Here is a 20,939-nt window from a genome sequence, read left to right on the forward strand (position 1 = left end):
GAGCTCGAGCAAAAAGATGACATCATAGGCAAATTAAAGTCAAATGCAGCCAGGGATTTGGTTGTCATGTCTGCCCGCCTCTGAATCCTCGATTGGCGTTATAGGCTGTATAGATAGATGACTCCCAGGTATTGAGTTGTCATTTTGTAAATATATGAAAAGAAGTTTAGGATGATAAAATAACAAATTATTGGTCCACGTTTTGAATGCCATTCAAATCTGACCACACATGTCTATTAAATAATTTGCATGTTCTAAAACAACACTCGGGTAACACAGGAGTAAATCATTCCAGTGTCCAGACAGACATTGTGTGCACAAATTCTCTCTCTCTCTCACACACACACACACACACACACACACACACACACACACACACACACACACACACACACACACACACACACACACACACACACACACACGCACACACACGCGCGCGCGCGCGCGCACGCACGCACGCACACACAGAGTTGTTTTTTTTTTTATTGTATCACGAATGAATGACATCTGATAGCATTTGGATGTTAATGCTTCAGAAGCATGTATCGCATATATGCTACTTGATGTTGCGGAATTCTGTGTACTCTTTGTATATTATTATTCTTACTATTCTTATTTTAATGTTGTATTTGTCCTTGCGGAATGACAATGAGTCTAATAATAAATAAGAAATCTGTGATTGACATTATAAGGTTTTTCGTTTTTATTTATTTTACAAGCTGAGTTATGTGATTTAAGTATGCACAAAAAGAAAAAAAAAAGCAGAACGTGTTAATTCTGTCGCGCCCTCCCGACCGTCTCACTCAGCAGTTTTGGTCTGTCAAACAGAAAACCAACAACGTCTTCCTGGCTGCTGACTCCACCCCCGGACCCGCTTCCCCTCGTTAATATTCATCCTCTCGACCAATAATCGAAACAGGGCGGATGACGTCACGAGCTAGGGAACAGCGAACAGCCAGTGAAGCATCCAGCCAGCCAGCCAGCCAGCCTGCCGAGCAAGCCTGCTTTTAGGGTCAGGAACTGGTCTGACAAGAGAATGGAAAACCTGCCCTAAACTGTCACCAGGACCAGGACGGAAGACGATGGTTCCAGCACAGGTGATGGCTCATTGGCGAACCACGGACCGAGAGAATGTGAAGACATATTTCAGGTAATTCCCTCTCTGTGTATGGAATATGGGGATGTTGAAGAGGGGGAGGCAGGAGAGGCGAGGAAGAGGACGGGAGGAGGGGAGACAGTGTATGTATGCCGGGGTGCTTTGTCGCCCCTTTTTGCCTGTCTTGCGCTCTGCAATGGGCCCGGCTAAGGAGGCAGCTGTTAGAACTGCAGTCTGTTCGAGTGGGCCTGGGTCACTGCATAATTCAAACGGGCTTGACGTGTTCCTTTTTTTTTTTTTTTAACCATCCTATATCTGCGCCCCCACCTCCACTCCTCTGCATCTGATCAACTCTGCACGTCGTGCAGGCACCCGCCTCGCAAATTAGTGATGGGGAGGTGTTTCTAATCAATAGTGGCGTTTGTGTAGGCCCGCGGCAGCTGCAGTTGCCAACACAAGGACCCCCAAAATATAAAGAAGCCTCGCTGTTTTGGGTTTAGTCCTGAATTTGATGGATGGTTGGGAGCTGTATGTGCGGATGCTTCATATGCTCACGGATGCTCTTTGTTACCTCTGTGCTGCATCCTTTTGAGGCCTCTCTAGAAAGGATGATGTAGGAGGAAATTTTTCTTTTTGGGGAGAGGGGGGGGGGGGGTGTCACTAGCCATACACGCGAAGCTGGGACGTGCCTCTGTCTCCTGGCTTTGACATGGACGTGTGCAGCAGTTTCATGGCGGCTCCACTGACAAGCAGATATACAACATCTGGTCACCTGACTTCTTTGGGGATGGAAATGGGGGCGGGGGCCGGTCCTGTGAGAGCCGAGCCGCTATTCCTCAGATTCCTCCACAGCCCATCGGTGGAGGACAATTGGTCGGATGGGATCCAGATGAATGTGCGTTTCCACTGCGTGCAAGTGAGCTAAGGGGAGAAATCCATCTCTGGCGGCATCTGTCCCTGAGATTTGTGAGGCGCAAGGCCTGCTGGGAAACCTGTTGTCTAGCTGTCAGGCGTAAGGGAGATTTTTAGGGAGTCAACGTAGTGATGGAGGGGAGGGTGAGATGATAGCAAGGAGAATTGGGGGATGGGTTACAGAAGGTGTTCCTCTCTGCTAACACTGGTCTGCTGTATATTGATAGTCAGTCGATGCTTCTATTTATGCTTCGATGACACATATGATTTCTTTGCCCTCATATTGCAGAGGAAATATTTAGTTGCCATGCCAGATTGCCCAAGATCCGACTGATCCACTGCCTAAATCGACACATATTCACGACAATATTATCGACTGTTGGGCTCATAAAGTCCCCACATCTTCATCTGCAGATATCCAGCACAGGAACGTCCCTCTGACTGTCCCACAAACCCAGAATTCCCTGTATCCGGTCTTTCTCCGTTGTCTCTGAAGGTTACGTTGCAACTCATGAAAATTTCATCGCCGAAAACAAGTAGGCAAAAGGTAACATGGCCGATTCCCACGACGCTCGTACGTTTGTATTCGGCGTTAGCGGAAAGGTTGGTAAAACTGCACCGTCTGCTGTGCTGTTTGTTGAGTAAACAAATGTGCGGGGGGGGGGGCGGTGTGCCATTTCAGTCATTATCAGGGGTATGATTAAAAAAAAACTTCCTGTATGATTTAACTTGCAGATTAGGGTCAACTGACTTTTTGTTTTCACTTTTGGTTGTAACTTACATTTCACTTCTGAGTGATACGAATCTTTATGGCAAAATAAAGAAATAAAAATGCAGGAGGTATGTATCCGGATCCAAATTGTAATTGGTTGACTTTGGCATAGGTTTGCTCTCCACCGAGTGATACCATGAAAAAATACAAATAAAAAAGCCGTATGATTTTATGCTGGCCTCTTTTCTCCTCCCGTGTTTGCATTTCTTTGGCCCCCCTTATGTTTTCCATTATGGCAGATGTAACCCAACACACGCAGCCTCGCTTACCTCGCCTCGACTAACAAAAGCAGCAGAACATCGTCTTGGCCCGCGGCCCACTTAAAGTGGACTTCTCTGAAATCTGATACACGTACAAGGAGGCCTCCATCTGTTGGAGTCGGGGTGAGACTTGCTGCCGGAAAGCGCATTGTTCCGTCAAGTCACCGTTAAGGTCTCCCGTGTCTTCTATCAATGTTATGCGGGGCGTGTGTTTGTTTTAGGGTCAAACTTGACTTCAGCAGTGTATTGCCGTAGGTGTGTCAGGGCTGCTCTATGTGTGTGTATGTGTGTGTGTGTGGTGGATTAGCATGTAGGATTGGAAGCCATCTGGCCATTTTGTTCTCGTTGGGGAGGGGGAGTAAGTGCGAGAGATGGATGGAGGGAGACACTCACACACTGACACATTGACACAGCTTCGGTCGTAATCTCCCTACTTGATGTCTGTTGCGTCTTACAATACCCTTACTTGTCCGCGTGCATTCATGTCTTTGTTTGCCCGAGTTCCACAAAAGTCCCGTCTGCATTTGGGACGCGTTCAACTCCGGCTGGAAATTTGACGTTGAGGACGTTGCAAAAACGATTTTCTTGGGAAGGTTCGGCTTTCCAGAAAGTTGCTGCACCCTTTTACTGTTAAGATGAGTCAGAGGATGAAGATGGACAGAGACGTGCTGAATATCAGGATGAAATGTTGCAGAGTTGGAAGAGGTTTAAGAGATAAGCAAGTTTCACTGGATCAGGCGTTTGCAGAGGGGTTTGGCTGAACTCGAATGCCCGAAAATCAAAAGTTCGATGTTAAGGAAATTGAGAGGAAGACTGCAGATCGCTCCCTCGTCGATTCACGTTTGGGTTTCCTGAATGTTGTAAACTCACAATTCGGCCCTCTTTTTTTTTTTTTTTTTTTTTTGACAGCGCCGGATTTGACTTTACAGTGGGGGAGAGCTGCACGCGCCGCACGGTCCAGCTGCGGTATTTAACTGCTCTTAATTCCCGAAAAGCTGTTTTGGCGAGCGTGTGATTCAAGCTTCACAAATGCAGGTGAAAGGGAAGATCGCAGTGTTGCTTCGCCTCCAAAGAGCTCAGTTTATTTTCTCAGCTGCAGCAAGGTGAAACTATTGTGTACGCGTTCTGTTCCACGCTTTCTGTTCCACTCACTTGCTGGCCCAAAAGCGAATATGAGGCTCACGAGGAAGTGCGCTGGAGGACAGCAGAATCATAACGTCAGCAAAAATACTGACATTGACTCATAAAATGAATAAAGTCACAAAAATACTTATAACTGCATAAAGCCACCTCTTGTATTTATTGCCATTTGACTGCTGGTGTACGTTTTAAAGTGCCTGCTGAGTGTCAATTTTTTTTAAACATCTGTTCCTTGAACGTGAGTGGAAAGACACAAACACAAAACACTGACTGCTTGAGGGATATTGCTAACATGAGCCAAATGTAGGTTACAAATATATTTCCGATTCCAAAGTGGAAGCTTGTTAGAATAAGTGTGTTATATTGATGCTCCTGGCTTTCCTGCACAACGTGCACGCCCACACGGATACGCGCGCACATGCAAGTTTATCGGTCAGCATTTCATCACTGTCTGCTCTTGCTTTCTCCCTGCGCTCTCGTTATGTTTTTTGGGTCACATGCCAATGACGCAACCAACAACAACACACCTTGACTGCACACACTTGACAAGCAGCGTGTCCTTTGAAGCGCGCCCATTTCGAGAATCGATTGGCTGTTCATGAAACAGGCATTGCAGCATGCTTGTTGTGCAAGAAAACGTGTACGTTCGTTATGTGTCGTCATTGCTGGCTAATGGAAACCGATGCCTGCGTGTGTGGACGGTTAAACATCTGGCCAGGTCCAGAACAGCTTCTCCTCTAATCCGTCATGGTTATGAATCAAACGAAATTAAATTCAAATTCAACATGTGTAAGATAATATAACATTCATACAAAAACATCACCAAATAGGTGTGCTTGGAAATGGAAGTAGAGCCTCTTTTTCAGTTATTTTGCCAAAACAGACAACCTGTCACGTTAATGCGGTTAAAAATGCTTTCAAGTTGCTACAGATGTTGTCCACTTAACACCCGACAAAGTAAAACACTTTCATTCCATTGCTTGCAAGCAACAGAATTGTCTGCTGTGACCGTTCATTTGATTCTTTTCACACTTTTCATTTTCTATTTGTGTTGATGACACATTGTCCTCAAAAAAGGGAATGCACGCATGACTCCATTAAACATACAGTATCTTGTGAAAATGTCATTTTTACCTTTTTTTTTTTCAGGGTGGTAGGAGCACACATGCTCGTGCAAGTGGGACTACGATATAGCGGCACACAGCTAAATATTAAATGGCAGACAGTCTGGCCTCTCACACCTCCCCAGCAGGGGGGTTTGGGGAAGGATGAGACTTTGGTGGTGAATAAATTAGCCTGCAGGGTGGATTAACCAGTTTTCTCAGTTTGTTTAATAAGGGGAACGTTATCCCTCAGCCGTTGGAGCTGATCAACTGAATCCTTCAAAAGTCAGGGAATAAGGGGACTAACAAGACCTACTTCCTCTATAGTTGATCTATTTCATTGAAGGAAGAATTAGAAAACAATGTGGATGTGGTGTTTTAGCTTCTCAACAAAATAAGATGTAAAGCTTGGTTGATTTTGAGGCAATCCGTGAAAAGGCCACAATCAGGTAGAACAAGATCAGACAGCGACATCTGGCTAGTGGCTAATAATAGCGACCCCCCCACGCTAAGTGATTAAGACATGGTTGTGCTCTGTGCTGCATGCTAACTAGCAGCTAAAGGGTAGCCTGCCACGGGTTTGTCTTTGGAAAAAGGAATCTCCCTTCAAGAAGTATGCGAAAAAGAGAAGTCTTCAGAACGCAGCGGGTTGTCATGGGGTCAGGGTGAATGGGCATTTACAGTGGAAGTGCGCGCGGTCATAGAATCCATTAGCTTAGCCTTTGATATTGCGCAATCATGCTCCAGTTGGCATATTATGGACTGAATGTAGGCCTTTTTTGTCAACGCAAGATGTTAGCATTTTCCAAGGCATGGACAACACCCGCTAAATATAGACATTCAAGGAGACTTTGACCATTTTGTCATTCATAAAGGCACCGTGCAAAGAGAATGCGTCCCAACCATGGGCACAAAGCAACGGCTAGCTTACACCAGAGCCCTTCTCTTCAAGCGGCCAGTAAACCCTCTTCAGCGAGGCCATTACTGGATTCAGGATTAGACCCTCTTCCTGTGTTCGCTGTTCAAATTCAGCATTAATGTTTGAAAGGCCCGCTCGTCGTGGTGAGATTAATATTTCATGGGAGGGAAATGTGAAAACATCCTCTGTAATATCTGCCTGAGTGTTGGAGTGTCAGGGTTGTTTTTTTAAATACATTCCTACACCACGTTTCGCAAAGGACACTGACGCAACATTGACATTGTTTGCATTCTTTTAACTGCCCTAAAGAAGAATATAGAAACGTGTGAAGGCGAAATGCAGACTTTGAATCAAGGACATGCTTATTGTACAGACAGTGCAGCTTCCCTGGCAGTGTGGGTTTGGGTCTTTTTCTAATACGAAAGGGACAAATCAGGGATGTCTGAGAATAAAACATTTTTACCCCTCAACCCAGTGCGCAGTAACCTAGCATTGGCTCAGCCCCCTTTGGACCCAGCACTGGGTTAGCTATTTCACAGTTTGGGTTACTATAAACACAGCAGTTTTAAGAGTGTGGCTTGTCGCAGTGGACATAAGAACATCCAATAATGTGATACAAGTGTGGCCCCGCCCCTTTTCCACAAGTATTTAATCAGAGCTTGCAGTGCTGAGTCTTCAAAGAGAAAGTGTTTGAAGTGCTTTGTGTCTTGTAGGTAGGTTAATGTCGCGTAGTTTAATACAGTATTGATTATTTGCTCTAGTTTTATATTTGCTTCAACAAAGTCAAGTCTGGTAAACACAATTACTTGTTAGGACTGCAGTCTTTTTGTGGAATTGTTGTCTACCGTAATGCCAAAAGTGGAATTCTATTTCATGTTGTTTACTCTTTTTTTTTCTTCTATGTGTCACAAAGGAGGATAAGAGGCGTTGTGATTGAGTATGAGCTATATAGTGGGAGTCGTGTGCATGTCAGCTGGGTTCATTATGTGGCGTTGTTCGTATTGATCCATTTTTCCTCTGTAATTGGTGACCAGATAGTGATCCCCCATCGATCGCATCTCAGTTGCACTTGTCATAAGCCATGATGCATGACCCGGCTTCACAATGATATCATCAGTGGTTTTAAAGATACTACAGACCTGCGTTGATGGTGAGTCACATCTTAAAATAATGTCATATTTTAACAAAAATCTTTTTTTTTTTTGCCTGAAAGGGAAAAGTCGTGTCCAAAATGATCTTTTCAATATCTTCTATGCACACACAACCCACCCCCACACTAGTCTGAACACGGTATTCAGCATCACGCAGTAAAACCAACCTGTTTTTAATCATCTCGGGGGCGGCCATTTTGCTGTCGTATTGACCCAATACTGGCACCTGAAAATGGCATCCGAGTGCCTCAGAGCTCAGTTTACAAATGTCACATGACCAATTCCAGAAATTAGGTGTGCCTTAAGAGTCGTTACCTGAGCCCTTTGGCACTGTGATGTCATTTTCAGTCGACGGCAAGTGGCCCGACACATTACGCTAAAGTCAATATTTGACTTCACTTCCGCTTCAAACGTCGACTCGCGGCACCTATCAGCTCTGCTCGAATCAACGACATCTTTCGTTCAACAGATGATTCAATTCTAAAAAAAATAAGAAAACATGACTTCGGCCGTGAGTTTCAGAATGTGACGAAATAATCGTCTGGTTTTCAACACCCCGTTGTTGTCAGACACACCAGGCCGCTGCAGACCCAACCAGAAACTATCTTTCTAAAAATACATTATGAGCTCAACATTTCATTTATAGTTTGCCCTTCTCACACTTGGGTGCAACAATGCTACTGTCATGCGAACTCCCAAAAAGGTTGTGTGTTTTTTCGAGTAAAGAAGCCGCATGTAAGATGAAGGATTGTAAAAGGTCGAGCGTCCTTCCTTGATGTCCTTTGAAGCGGACACAGCTCGTGCTCCAACTTCCTGACAGACACTCATCTCATCAATTAATCAATCAGGGCCTGCTCTAATCCCCCGCGCTTCCCCAGAATCTTAATTCTCCATTTCGCCTAGGCCTTTTGAACAATCTGCTCGGTGCCGTGCCTCCGTTTTGCAAAAGACTAGAACACAGGTTGCGCTCTCCAACTTCTCCTCAGTCCAACATCAACATAGCGACCTTCAGGACTTCTTGAAATTTCACACCGAGGTCGACTGTGAGTGAAGTTGTCTGCATTGGCAAAGTTTCTTCCTTCGCCCTAGCGGCTCTGATCAGATGACTGAGCTCCTTTCCTCCATCTTCAGGGCTTCTTGCCAGGTCCTATACCTGCTGAGTTTCCAGTGAAGATTTGACACGAGGATGTCATCGCAATACCTTCGTCCTGTCCATCATTCCCTCAAAGCCCAACTCAAAGCCGACTCTAAAAGTCCCTTTCCCTCAACTGTCTTTTCTTCTTGAGCACTGAAGCTACAAAACCTCAGTCTGTAAGTTTTTTTTTCCTGTCACCTTTTTGCCGAAGATGAGCCATGATTGGTTGTTACCCGAGTCCTGACGAACTGTGATGTCATTTTCAAGCGACAACAAGTGGCAAAACTATTTCAGTTTTTGGAATAGGAACAAAACGGAGGTCGACCAGCAGCCCGGTTTGTGTTGGGCCTTCGACGTTTGACTGTATAACAAAGTATGAATGTGAATGTTGTAAAGTGGGACAAATTGTCCCTTTTTTCTGTGACAAGTGATATTTTGACATGAATGCCAACAGAAATGAGAGCACTGGGTCCTTGTCATAGTAATCGAGTCAATAAAGAATTTGGCCCAACCAGCCATGTTGCCCTCTGCAAAGAGATGGCCACTTATAATCGTACAACACAATAACGTGAGTCGTTTTAGGTCACCGTGAAGGCACGTGCGAATCGCAAGATTCGGAGCGCACGCATTTTGTAAGAGCTCAGGGTCGGCTTTTGTTTGTTAATGTAGGTCTCCATGAAGGGGGCGGCCCGGCCGGCCCGCTTTTCTGGGACGATCGTGCGGCACATCACATGATGGGCCTGGCCTCGGGGTTTGAGGCGGTGAAAGGAGTCTTAACATGCTAGTGGGATGCGGAGGTGGCAAACGAATACATGAGTGTTGAACGTCTTAATATAGCGCAGGTTGTCACATGCAAACATTTCAGTTCACTCAAGCCAATGGCGCTTTAACCAGATTCCTGCTGTTGGAAGGCTAAATTAGGTCAAAGCTCAGACCACTTTGCACCGAGGACCGTTAACGTGCCTCCGAATGCGCTGTGGTCTGTCTGATGTGATAGTCACATTACCACAATTCCGCTGCCTCAGAAAGCAGCTGACCAGAAAAGGAACCGTGTACATCACGACCCCCGACTGGACCTTTTGCACCATTTTGTGATGATGTCACATCAGAAAACAGGAAGTGCTGTTGATCACTTATCACGCTCTCTCTCTCTCTCCCTTAATCTAAAATGTTCTCTTCTCCACGTTCGGCGTGCGAAATGTTTTACGTCGAAGGCTTGATGGTCACACTACTCAAAACCGTCACTCCTTTCTCTTTTCCAGGACATTGTGAGTGCTACTAAAGATGTCTGATAGTGTCGATATTGAAGAGAAACCACCGGCCCCCCCCTTGAGAATGAACAGTAGTTCCAGAGACTCTTCATCAGTGAATCCCGCCTCCAAACCGCTTCCAATGGCCCCCGAAGAGAAAATCAAGAAAGTGCGCCTGCGCTCCATCTTCCCCGGAGGCGATAAGAGTGAGTACCCGTCACCCCCATCTCACCCCCTTCCGTCACTTCTTTGATTCGGAGTACAATAATCCATGTCGAACCAATAGAAATGGAGTTTGTGTCGATAATTTTGCCTAGCAAACAAGAAGAAGGAGAAGGAGCGTCCCGAGATATCGCTTCCCTCCGACTTTGAACACACCATCCATGTGGGCTTTGACGCGGTAACAGGAGAATTCACAGTGAGTGTCGATTTCACCCGACGGGGCAGCCGAGTGATCGCCCGTCATTCATTCAGAAACATCGCACGTTGATAAGGATGCTGAGCTGATCCAAATTAAATCAATCGATGTGTCCGAATGACAAAATCTGTCATTTTTTGCACCCCTCACAGTTCAATGTTATTTTCGGTGCACTCAAATTGCAAAAGAATGAACAAAGTCTCTCCCAGTTTTTTGGCTTGCGCGTGACTTTGAAAAGCATCATGATGCATTTTAAAAATAACCAATAAGAACTTGATTGTTTGCCAAACGGCGGCGCTGCGACACACGACTGGGTTTTGGACTTCGAAGTCCGCTACGTTGGCTTCACTAGAATTGGAAAGTGTCGACATTGATTAGAAACCGTGTCACATCATTTCGTTCCAGTCAGTCACAGATGAAAAGATTTGCCTGCAAGCAAAGTTAGCGATGCTTATTAGCAATCATTTTCTACAGTATTTTGTAACACATTCCATATCTCTGACAGTATCAATCAAAATTGATTTTTTTCCCCCCTTTCTGGGGACACGATACAGCATCAAGCTCATGTTTTTTTAACCATTTAGTCCACACAAGCGCCTTCTGCGGTTACCATGGGAACAACACTTGGCGAGATTACGATTTCTCCTAACGGAAACCAACAAGCGTCGGTCCAGCCGTTGACATCAGAGTGTTTTGAATGTAGTATTTTCATCTTAAAAGTCTGACAACCCCCTTCTCCCCCAACGCGCCCGCGTGGTTGCAGGGCATCCCGGAGCAATGGGCGCGCCTCCTGCAGACCTCCAACATCACCAAGCTGGAGCAGAAGAAGAACCCACAGGCTGTGTTGGATGTGCTCAAGTTCTATGACTCCAAAGAGACGGTCAACAACCAGAAGTACATGAGCTTCACCTCAGGAGGTACGCGGCTCCAAGAATGCTCATCCATTGGAAGGAAAAAAAAGACTTTGAAGTCAGTCTTTGAATGCGCTCATTTCTTTCTATTTCAGACAAGTCTGCCCATGGTTACATAGCAGCAAACACTCTGGTGAGTAAATGGCGTGATTCGGGTTTATTTTTTCGATTCATGCATGTTACTTTTTGCTTCCGGTGGCTTCTTTGGCCTGTTTATTCGGAATGTTAGCATTTAACCCGACCTTCCTTAGAGGTCGGTTTCCTCACTCTTTTTTTTTTTTTTAAGTGATTTGGTGGACTTGTTGAAATTACGCAAAGCACACACTCCCAAGTATTACATTGAGCATTTTGGCGTCATTTCTCTTCTCGTCTCAAAAGTCTCACAGGTAAGTTTGAACATTTTGTGCATTCGATTCATTGGCGTGACTTGACTGGCGGAGTTGCTATCAGTGCACACGCTTTTCCCTTTCATGGGCAAAATGCGCACATTCCCACTCATGATGCCGTCCCACTAATTCCCTGAACTTTGCAGCCATTCCAGTCAGTTTTGCACTCAAAAAACTGAGTGAGCCTCCATGAGAAGGACCGCTGCTCCGAGTTTATTTTTCCGATCGACTTAACTCGATTCTGTAATGCAAACAGCCGAGAAGGCTCGGCTGCATTGAGGAGGACTCCCGCTAGGCTGACCTTATTCCTCGCTTTGAACGGAGTAATCTATGCTTTTAATGCCTTTCTCTGCACACACGCTCAGCCGGGTGAAGAAGTGCAATCCGAGTTTGGCGGGGGGGGGGATTCGCCGCCTTGGGCCAAACACAGTGGGATCATGCGCGGCCGCCGCTTGGGTTGTGCCAGTGAAGGGCCAGCGAGGGTGGCGCTCGGCCAAAGGGCTTGCGCGTGAGAGCGTACTTGAGGGCGTCTCGGACGGTCTAGTCGCTTCGCTGCCCTGCAAACTGGACTCTGAACTCGGGCCTTAGATGGAACGTTCGTGTGTCTCGAGCAGGCCCAACTGTCAAAAAAGTGGATGCAATTATCCCATCATGCCCTCTAGGGCAATTTCAACATAGATGTGCGCTAGCGGTGTCGAATCTTGAGTCTGTGTTTATTTCACAGCTTGTATTGGATCTCATGATGTTGTGCGGGGGGGGGGGGGGGGGCACCCAATGTTGTGGTGTTATTGTTTTTTTGCGTAGACAGAGCACCTAATGTGCATCGATTAGCCTCCTCGTGCATCATTTCACTTGTCAATTCCCATTTTTAGACCGAGCCTCGTCTTGACCTCAGCCGAGCGCATCGTCCTCATCGCGATCGTATTGATGAGGAAAGTCGACCAGAATGACCAGTTTGAAAGAATGGAAGCGCCTCCAGCTCACGATCAAAGTGCAGTCGTTTTGAGATTTGTTGACAGGAAACACAATTTGCCCGTAAGCGCACCAAATTGGCGTTAGTGTCAGCTTTGATATGCGGCTTAGGCCACTGAGGTTTATTCAATTAGGAACGAGTATTGAGTTTTGGAGCTACAAATGTGATGATGATGATGATGATGATGACATGTGACATCATGGTGGCTTGGCATCACACCGCGATCATTTGTCTCTTTTCTCTTTTTGAACGGCGTTGTCACCTGCAGACATTTATCGATTGTAGGCAATGATTTTCTCACCAAATAGTTGTTTTACTAAATCGGAATGAAAGACGTCTGTATTGCGTCAGCACTCCTGATATCGCATCCGGAGCCCAGTTTTACAGATATGACATCCATCCCTCAGTCGCGACCCCTCCCACCTGCCCCCCCCCCCCTGAAATCCACTCACTCTTCAACGCTGTGCGGGTTTGTTTTGAGTAAATCCTCCCATTTTCAACCTTCACATTCAGAACCGACTGCTGTCATCTGGGCCTCCTGTCAGCCTTAGAACCTGCAGCGCATTATTTGACAAGGTAACTCCTCCATATTACTATTGCACATCTCTGCATTGGCTTTTAAGGTCCAATCCTTTGATCTCAATTATGCCCTACGGCGAGGATGAAACAGCTCGTGCGAGTTTCCCCGTTCAAGGCGAGTGACGTGTGCGCTTAAGGTTGTCTTGATGGTGTCGGTGGGGAGGGGTAAGAGCACCTCTTGTTGGTGGTGGCAAGGCAGGGGCGCATGCTGCGGGAGGGTTGCGATGACTTTCAAAGTGCATGTCCCGCAACTCATCTTCTTTCCAACTTGATTAAGAAGTCTCCCTTGTAACTTCATCACCATTGACATCATAACACCGCATGGCCTTTATTTTTGATTTGTTTTGTTTTTCCTAATGCCGAAAAAACCACACACACACATTCCACCGCTTCCAAACATCCAGACTTCAATTTGTGCACTGCACGGTTGAGCCAATCCTTCTTGGAGCAGGTCACAGGCCTAGCGGGCTTGAATGAAGGACTGGGTCTTTCCTTCTTGTTTAACCACCAGAACGAAGCTGCACTGCGGCATTTATGCATGACGAGACTGGAAAAGGATGTTTCCTTAGGAGGAAAAGGCTAACTGACTTTTGAAATGGGGGGGGGGGTGGAGCGGGTGGACAAAATACTCAGGGTTAGGCATAATAAATATGTCTGAAGCATAATAGCGTCGACTTTTACACCTGGTGAAAGGAATCGTGCATTTCAAGGTTGTCTGCAGCTCATGTACGCATTGCACTTTCGAGCAACATTGCCGCATGTTTGCTCCACTTAGCAGAGCCGACCGAATACGTCAGCGTGTGGGTCCCTTTAGAAAGTGCATTCTCATGCGTGTTTCTTGGACCGAAAGCCCTTTCGCGCTGACAAAAAGTGCACCTCTTTCCTTTAGCTGTCACTCGACAACTAACACCTTCCTGTCCTTTAGCGCATTTTCTTCCCGACAATTGTGCTGCCTCATTTGCTGACACAACTCTCATTTCCAGGATTTATTATTATTTTTTAGGTTTATAAGATGAATTCTAACAAACACATCTCCCGGTTTGGGTTCCACCGGCTCGGAACTATTTGTGGTGTTATACGTGTTTTTTTCCTATTCAGCAGGGTGCCAAAACATCAACGTCAGAACCCCCCATCGCCCCACCTGTGTCTGAAGAGGAGGACGAGGAGGAGGAGGAGGAGGAAGAGGAGGAAGAGGAGGAGGAGGAGGACGACGACGAACTGCCCCCCGTCATCGCGCCTCGACCCGAGCACACTAAATCTGTGCGTCTAATTTAAAAATAATAATAATAATTCTTAACAGTTTATTGCATTCAAAACATGCAAAGCCAAACCTTGCCGCATCTCTTGAAATCTTTTCACGCGCTCTCTCAGATCTACACGCGCTCAGTCATGGACCCGCCCAAACCTCCCACTCCCATCAAAGAGGTTGTGACGCCACCCGAGTCGCAGGTCCAGCCCGACAACACATCCAGCACAATGTACCGCCACACTGACCGCCAGAGGAAGAAGTCCAAAATGACCGATGAGGAGATTCTAGAAAGACTCAGTATGTGTCTTGATACGCTTCTTCTTATTGTCTGCCTATACAATTTAGCCCACATCACTTTTTTTGTGCATCTCAGGTTTTGTTTTTCTCCTTTAAATATCACAGCATTAAACAAATAACACCATACCAGCGTTTTTCTCAGATGAAGAGAGCGCTTTTTTTATTTTTTTCATTTTAGCGAGCTGCCTTCGTGAGAGGAGGCCACTGCTGGACGATATACGCTAATAATAGACAGAAAAGTCAAGACAGCACAATGTTGCGTGTATACATTTACGTATCCTCCTACACACACATGCGTGCATACACACATAGAAACACACGACACGCACAATCATTATGCCCGTGTTTTGTCTTTGACTCAGGGAGTATCGTGAGTGTGGGGGATCCCAAAAAGAAGTACACGCGCTTCGAGAAAATAGGCCAAGGGTAAGTAGTGCGCGTGAGTGGAAACTTGGAGTCTTTGAAAGTTCAACTGTAATAGCTTAAACAAATAAACTATGATGGCAATAGTAGGCAACTTTTTGTATATATATATATACTGTATATATATAGTATATCCAGTGGCGGGCCGTGCATTTCAACCTTAGGTCTGCAGTGACGTCACATAACACAATACAGTATAGGGCTCGTCAAGCAGCACTTAATTTCAGGAGCATTTAAAACCATCAAGTATGCATTCACAATTAAGAGCAGGAAACTAAATTTACAGATATTGTCAAAAATAAAAAGATGATTTAAAATACTAAAAATGCCACCCAAATTACACTGTGTGATCTTAAACAAGTCTGTCGCAGTTTCATATAAGACACCAACCACACAATAACAAAACAAACTATTCTTCGAAAATAAAATTAACAGATCATTTGCATTTTGAGAATAGGCCATACAACAGCAAATAACTGAAAATGTTGAGCAGCTGAGATTGAACGAATTTTAGTGCACGAAGCTGACTACAATGCGCCATTATAAATTGCAGGTAAGCTGATTTATTTGATACATTTTTGTATCTTTGTCATTTTATTTCGTGACCATTAATACTAACGAAATAAAATAACAAGAAGAAATGTAAAATACAATTCATTTACTCACCAATGTAGTGCCTGTTCACCGAGCTGCAGATCTACTCGAGTGTCCGCAAACGTTTTTAAACGCACCGTAGCTTGTAAGTGCCCAGCCGTGCTCTGATGTTTCCTTGCTGCCTTGGTAAAACAACTTAAATTGGTAAATCCAGTGGAAGGTCCGTCTTGAAAATTGTGTGGAAAGTAGTCCAGCAACCCGATCAACGTCTTCTCCTTCGGCCATTTTGGGTCAAAATGCAGCAACAGCTCCCTCTAGCAGGCGCTAATCCAATCACCGAACGCGCACGTCCAGCTGGCCCTGGTACGCAGACTCGTGATCTGATTGGCTATTGCAAGCTGACTGTGCCCGTTCGTTTACAGCGCACATCGGCCTGCTCTGTTTAATCTGAAGGCCCCGAGCAAATTTAGTTTACCTGGCAACACAAGCTATCTGAAATATGATTGGTTAAAAACTCTACCATAATAAAGAAGTTATTTATCGAGTGTCTTTCAATGTTATTTAAAATAACAAAATAACAATTTAAAATAACATTGAAAGCCACTCGACTAAGTGGAAATAATATGACGTAAAGAATACAGAGAATAATTTTGTTGACATATTTATGAAAATAAAATAACAAATTAAATTTGTTATTCTCAGAAAAGTAAATTTATTAAATTTACTTTTCTGAGAATGGTTAGGCCAGCAGAGAAGGCCTTGCTGGCCCTGACGGAACACCACTGATATATACTGTATGTATATATATACAGTATATGTTTATTGATCTACTTTCTTTGTCTCCAGAGCTTCTGGCACTGTGTATACAGCCATCGACATAGCAACTGGCCAAGAGGTAAAGTGACAATTGTGGCCCTAATCTTTTGAATGTCATAAGGTAATTCTTTTGAACCAATAATGTGGGGTTTGGATTTTTTTGTTGGGTTTTTTTTCCTCTCCTCCTATGACAGGTGGCCATCAAGCAGATGAACCTGCAGCAGCAACCCAAGAAGGAGTTGATCATCAATGAGATTTTGGTGATGAGGGAAAACAAAAACTCAAATATCGTCAACTATCTGGACAGGTCAGGATTCATTTTAGTGTTGTTTCGTTTTAGAATTAAAAGTAATGCTACCGTCTTGATGACTTCATCAAGCACACCAAATACATACCTGGTTATATTCTGCTAATGTGGGGGGGGGGGGTTTTGGTATGGGTTTTTTTTTCCTTCAGTTACTTGGTAGGAGACGAGCTCTGGGTAGTGATGGAGTATTTGGCCGGCGGCTCGTTGACGGACGTCGTGACGGAGACCTGCATGGACGAGGGCCAAATTGCAGCGGTTTGTAGAGAGGTAAGAGACACGCCAACTTCTTCTGAGGGCCGTGGGCGGATTAGATTGACGTGGTCGCGCATAGAGGCTCAAATCGGATCGACAAAATGATCCGGAATGAAGAGAATGGCCTGTCGGGAAGGAATAAATACAATTCCAAGGAACAAATATTAGTTATTTAATGAATATTTCAAATATCATTGTTTTCTCTCCAGTGTCTCCAAGCGTTGGATTTCCTACACTCCAACCAGGTGATCCACAGAGACATCAAAAGTGACAACATCCTTTTGGGAATGGATGGATCTGTTAAACTCAGTAGGTTCTTGACTCCAGACTGACACTTGCCAAAGAAAGTCGATTTGACGCTTTCGCTGATGGGAATTTCCTTTTGCCCCTCGCTACAGCCGACTTCGGCTTCTGCGCCCAGATCACTCCAGAGCAGAACAAGCGCAGCACGATGGTGGGAACGCCCTACTGGATGGCGCCGGAGGTGGTGACTCGGAAGGCTTATGGCCCAAAAGTGGACATCTGGTCTCTGGGGATCATGGCCATTGAAATGGTGGAGGGAGAACCTCCATATCTGAATGAGAATCCTCTCAGGGTAAGAATTGCGGTCATTCATCCTACTGGCAATTGGCTCCATGTCGACCCGTGTCCGTCTTTGCAGGCATTGTACCTGATAGCTACCAACGGGACGCCCGAGCTCCAGAACCCAGAGAGACTGTCGTCCGTCTTCAGAGACTTCCTCAACCGCTGCCTGGAGATGGATGTCGATCGCAGAGGTTCTGCCAAGGAGCTGCTTCAGGTAAAAGCGGACTGAAAAAAAACAAACGTTTCACAGATGGGAGGGAAGTTGACACTTTTTTTTTTTTGTCTTAGTGTAGACAGCCTTTTCTGTAAAAGTAAGTTGAGTGAACCTTTCTGGGGGGGAAAATCGATTTGACCTCACACGGGATTACATTTGACTTTCCAAGAGGTTTTTGTGAATGTAGAAGTCAAATAAAATGTGTTTCCCTAATAAAAGCCTGTTCGCGTTCATGCTTGACACCCAATCGTCCGCTGCCCTCCTTTTTATATGATCTTCATGTCGTTTTTCCCTCTGTGCAGCATTCGTTCCTCAAGCTGGCCAAGCCTCTGTCCAGCCTGACGCCTCTGATTGTAGCTGCCAAGGAAGCCATAAAGAACAGCAGCCGCTAGGGGGCGCCCTCTGTCCTCACCCGAGCCCGCAGCCCTCCCTGTCCAGGGGTGCGTTCATGTCGGTATAGGGGCGCTTCTGATTTGCGGGCTGGGTGATGTGACAGCACAAAGTGCGGAATGGGGGGGTCGGGCGGAGCTCTGTGAATCCCCTTCTCAAACGCCTTCAACCCCATCCCACCCCACCCCCCCCCCTCGCCACCAGCACCCCCCCAGCCCACCCATACGTACAGTAACGGCGGCCTTTGCAGCCTCTCGGCACCGTGCTGCTAAAAAAGACCTTTTTGTTTACGTCTTCAGTACATGTAGAGCTGTGTGTCACTAGTGCGCGTGCACATGGGTTCTGTGGGGTGGGAATGACTGCTTTCAAACCAAAAAAAAAAAAGGGGGCGGGGGGACAAGACCCTCAAAGAAGAGCTTTTGGTAGAGTTTTTTCTGCCTCTTGTGTCATCAATGTGGAGAACACATCACGCCCACGCCTGCAGTGTTCGATCAGAGTGGCTCTTGGACCCAAACTGTGCTCGTATGACTGCGGGGCAGCTGTTGGGTGCTGTGTGCTGTGTGTGTGTGTGTGTGTGTGTGTGTGTGTGTGTGTGTGTGTGTGTGTGTGTGTGTGTGTGTGTGTGTGTGTGTGTGTGTGTCCACGCGCACGCGTGTAAATGTGCAGTGACAAGGGGAAAGCCATGGTTTCTATTTCAGCTGACCAAAGTTGGATTTGAGCATTCTTCAATGGCCCTGCTTTATTTTACATTAGCATTGCCCTTATTTAATCAGTCAATCGATCGTCAATAGATCAATCAAAAAAAAAAATTTTTTTTAACCATGATCCGGTACACTTTTAGACTTCTCTTAACATTCATAGTTGTTACCGAGCAAATTTGCATGGATGTGCAGTGCCCATTTGTAACCTCAGATCAACAATATTTCATTGATTATTTTAAAAGCACATACTCCGCGGCAAACGGCCATTCCCTGCATTATCATTATGATGCATCACAATACAGTGACCACCCACGTCTACTTTCTTGAGAACAACAAAAAGCATCCCCAGGTAGCTCCGCCACTGTGTCTACTGCACATGGATGGATGTGTGTGTGTACGCGAGTGTGTGTGCGCGTGCGCGCTCTTGTCTTCCTATCATGCTGCGACATCTTTTCACCCAATTAAAATCGCGTGTGCGCGAATGTCCGAGGGCTACCTTCAGTCTGACTCCGATCCGCCGCTGTGACATCGAGGTTCGGGGGGAGCTGCTCAGTCACATTTTGTTACCTCCGTTGTACAGCAAAGGTCCACAAGATGGAGTGATGTGACACACGAGTCCTGCATGTGAACCAACCAACTCTACACTCGCTTCTCATTATTTCGCTTAGGTTAAGATTGTTCGGATATGTGCGGTGGATACAAAAAGTCTACACATCCCCTGTCTCAATGCCAGGTTTCTTGTGACGCAAAATGAAAGTGAGATGAAATGAGATTTTAATATCCTTTCCGCTCGTGAACACAATTGACAAAAACATTTTTAAGAACAGGAGGGGAAATGGGTGGCTGCATAAATTTGCACATCCTGTTGTGTAACATCATTTAAAGTGCCTCTGATTAAACGCAAATGAACCTCAGATATTTTAGCAGGGGTTTTCCGGACATTTTTGTGTGTGCGCTTTCTGGCAGACGATCTAAAGGTTTTGTGCTAACCTTGATGAATAATTACCTCCACCTTGACTTGGTCCCTCGGTCTAAGTCGTGGGAATTATGAATTGTTCAAAACACCAGTCAGCAGTAACACAAAACCTCCAGGCTTCTGCTCGAAAGTTGAGAAAATATCAGGAAAAGCCTACTAGAACATCTGAGGTGTGTTTGGTGTTAATCAGAGGTACTATAAATGGTGGCAGTTATGCGCTGACTCCCATGTAACATGATTTCACATCACACAACCGCATTTATAAGAGGCTTATTAGCGCCACTCATCTTGTTCTTGTTTGTTTATTTTTAATACCACCTGTCATTTGAACAGGGGTGTGTAGACTTTTTGTGTCCACTGTATGTACAGTATGTATGTATGTATGTAAATATGAAAGGGGGGACCATCCCTTCTACCCCCATCAACTGCCCCCCTTTTTTTTTATTCCAAAATGATGTAACTTCAAAACAAGACATTTCAGGTTGCTTTTATGGTATGTATCAATCAAGTTAGTGCCAGTTAGTTTGTGTGTGGGCGAGCGCTGGATATGGCTGGCCTCCCGTGAGGACGCTTGGTTGCAAAAGGCGACACCCGTGTACAGGCGCGAACTGTGAACACGAGAGGTGGAGACGCCTCGGATGTGCCCCGCCCCCGTTCTGTGGTTGCTCCTGTACATTCCTATCTTCTGAATGTGTCAATATGTACACGTGGTGTGAAAATTCCTCTATTAATGTGTATCAAGAGAATGGAACAAAGACAAAAAAATGTTACTTTTTAAATTATGATCATGATTACTACTCTTATTCTTGTCAAGCTTTGTAAAACTGCTGATCCGTCTGGGCGTACGTCAGCAGGCTGCTCTCCCCGTCTTGGAGAAAGGACAGAAAAAAAAAGCATGATGGGGAGTGAGGTTTTGGATAACTATTTTTAATTGTGGTTGAAGCAATAGACTTTTTGAACTTTGAATTGTGCATGGCTGTGTCTTGAGTGTAAAAAGAAAAAAAAATCGCAGTTTGGGAACTGGACTGAAATAAAAAGAAACCGAGTTGCTGTAATGCGTCATGGCTTTGGCGAGTTGCATTCAAGGTGTGGAATTTGCATTCTGGAAGGTGATATAGTGTGTTTTT

At 45.4% G+C, this 20,939-nt stretch overlaps 1 protein-coding gene across 3 annotated transcripts; it reads left to right on the plus strand.

Annotated features, from left to right (window-relative positions):
- The first annotated feature begins 954 nt into the window (after positions 1 to 954).
- Positions 955 to 20,867, plus strand: LOC147193938 (serine/threonine-protein kinase PAK 3). Of its 3 annotated transcripts, none has more exons than XM_086130469.1 (16): positions 955 to 1,153; positions 9,754 to 9,947; positions 10,059 to 10,159; positions 10,923 to 11,076; positions 11,166 to 11,203; positions 12,943 to 13,005; positions 14,107 to 14,268; positions 14,380 to 14,554; positions 14,917 to 14,980; positions 16,418 to 16,466; positions 16,582 to 16,694; positions 16,844 to 16,961; positions 17,156 to 17,255; positions 17,345 to 17,541; positions 17,608 to 17,745; positions 18,048 to 20,867. In XM_086130469.1, exons 2-16 carry the CDS (start codon positions 9,776 to 9,778, stop codon positions 18,135 to 18,137), a joined length of 1,734 nt encoding a protein of 577 aa, XP_085986595.1. In that variant the 5' UTR covers positions 955 to 1,153; positions 9,754 to 9,775; the 3' UTR covers positions 18,138 to 20,867. The 3 variants fall into 3 exon arrangements, with proteins under 3 accessions (XP_085986595.1, XP_085986596.1, XP_085986597.1); XM_086130470.1 differs by having other exon boundaries at positions 14,110 to 14,268; XM_086130471.1 differs by lacking the exon at positions 12,943 to 13,005.
- The last annotated feature ends 72 nt before the right edge of the window (positions 20,868 to 20,939 follow it).

This window comes from Hippocampus guttulatus, chromosome 15 (genome assembly GCF_054856545.1).
Source record: "Hippocampus guttulatus isolate MCC_2025c chromosome 15, RoL_Hgut_1.0, whole genome shotgun sequence".
Classification (NCBI taxonomy): Eukaryota; Metazoa; Chordata; class Actinopteri; order Syngnathiformes; family Syngnathidae; genus Hippocampus; species Hippocampus guttulatus.

Excerpts from the sequence above, each read along its gene's own strand:
- LOC147193938 (XM_086130469.1), top strand. The coding sequence starts at position 9,776 with ATGTCTGATAGTGTCGATATTGAAGAGAAACCACCGGCCCCCCCCTTG. Across the intron at positions 14,981-16,417 it reads TTCGAGAAAATAGGCCAAGG|AGCTTCTGGCACTGTGTATA; the intron begins GTAAGTAGTGCG and ends CTTTGTCTCCAG. Across the intron at positions 16,695-16,843 it reads ATCGTCAACTATCTGGACAG|TTACTTGGTAGGAGACGAGC; the intron begins GTCAGGATTCAT and ends TTTTTCCTTCAG.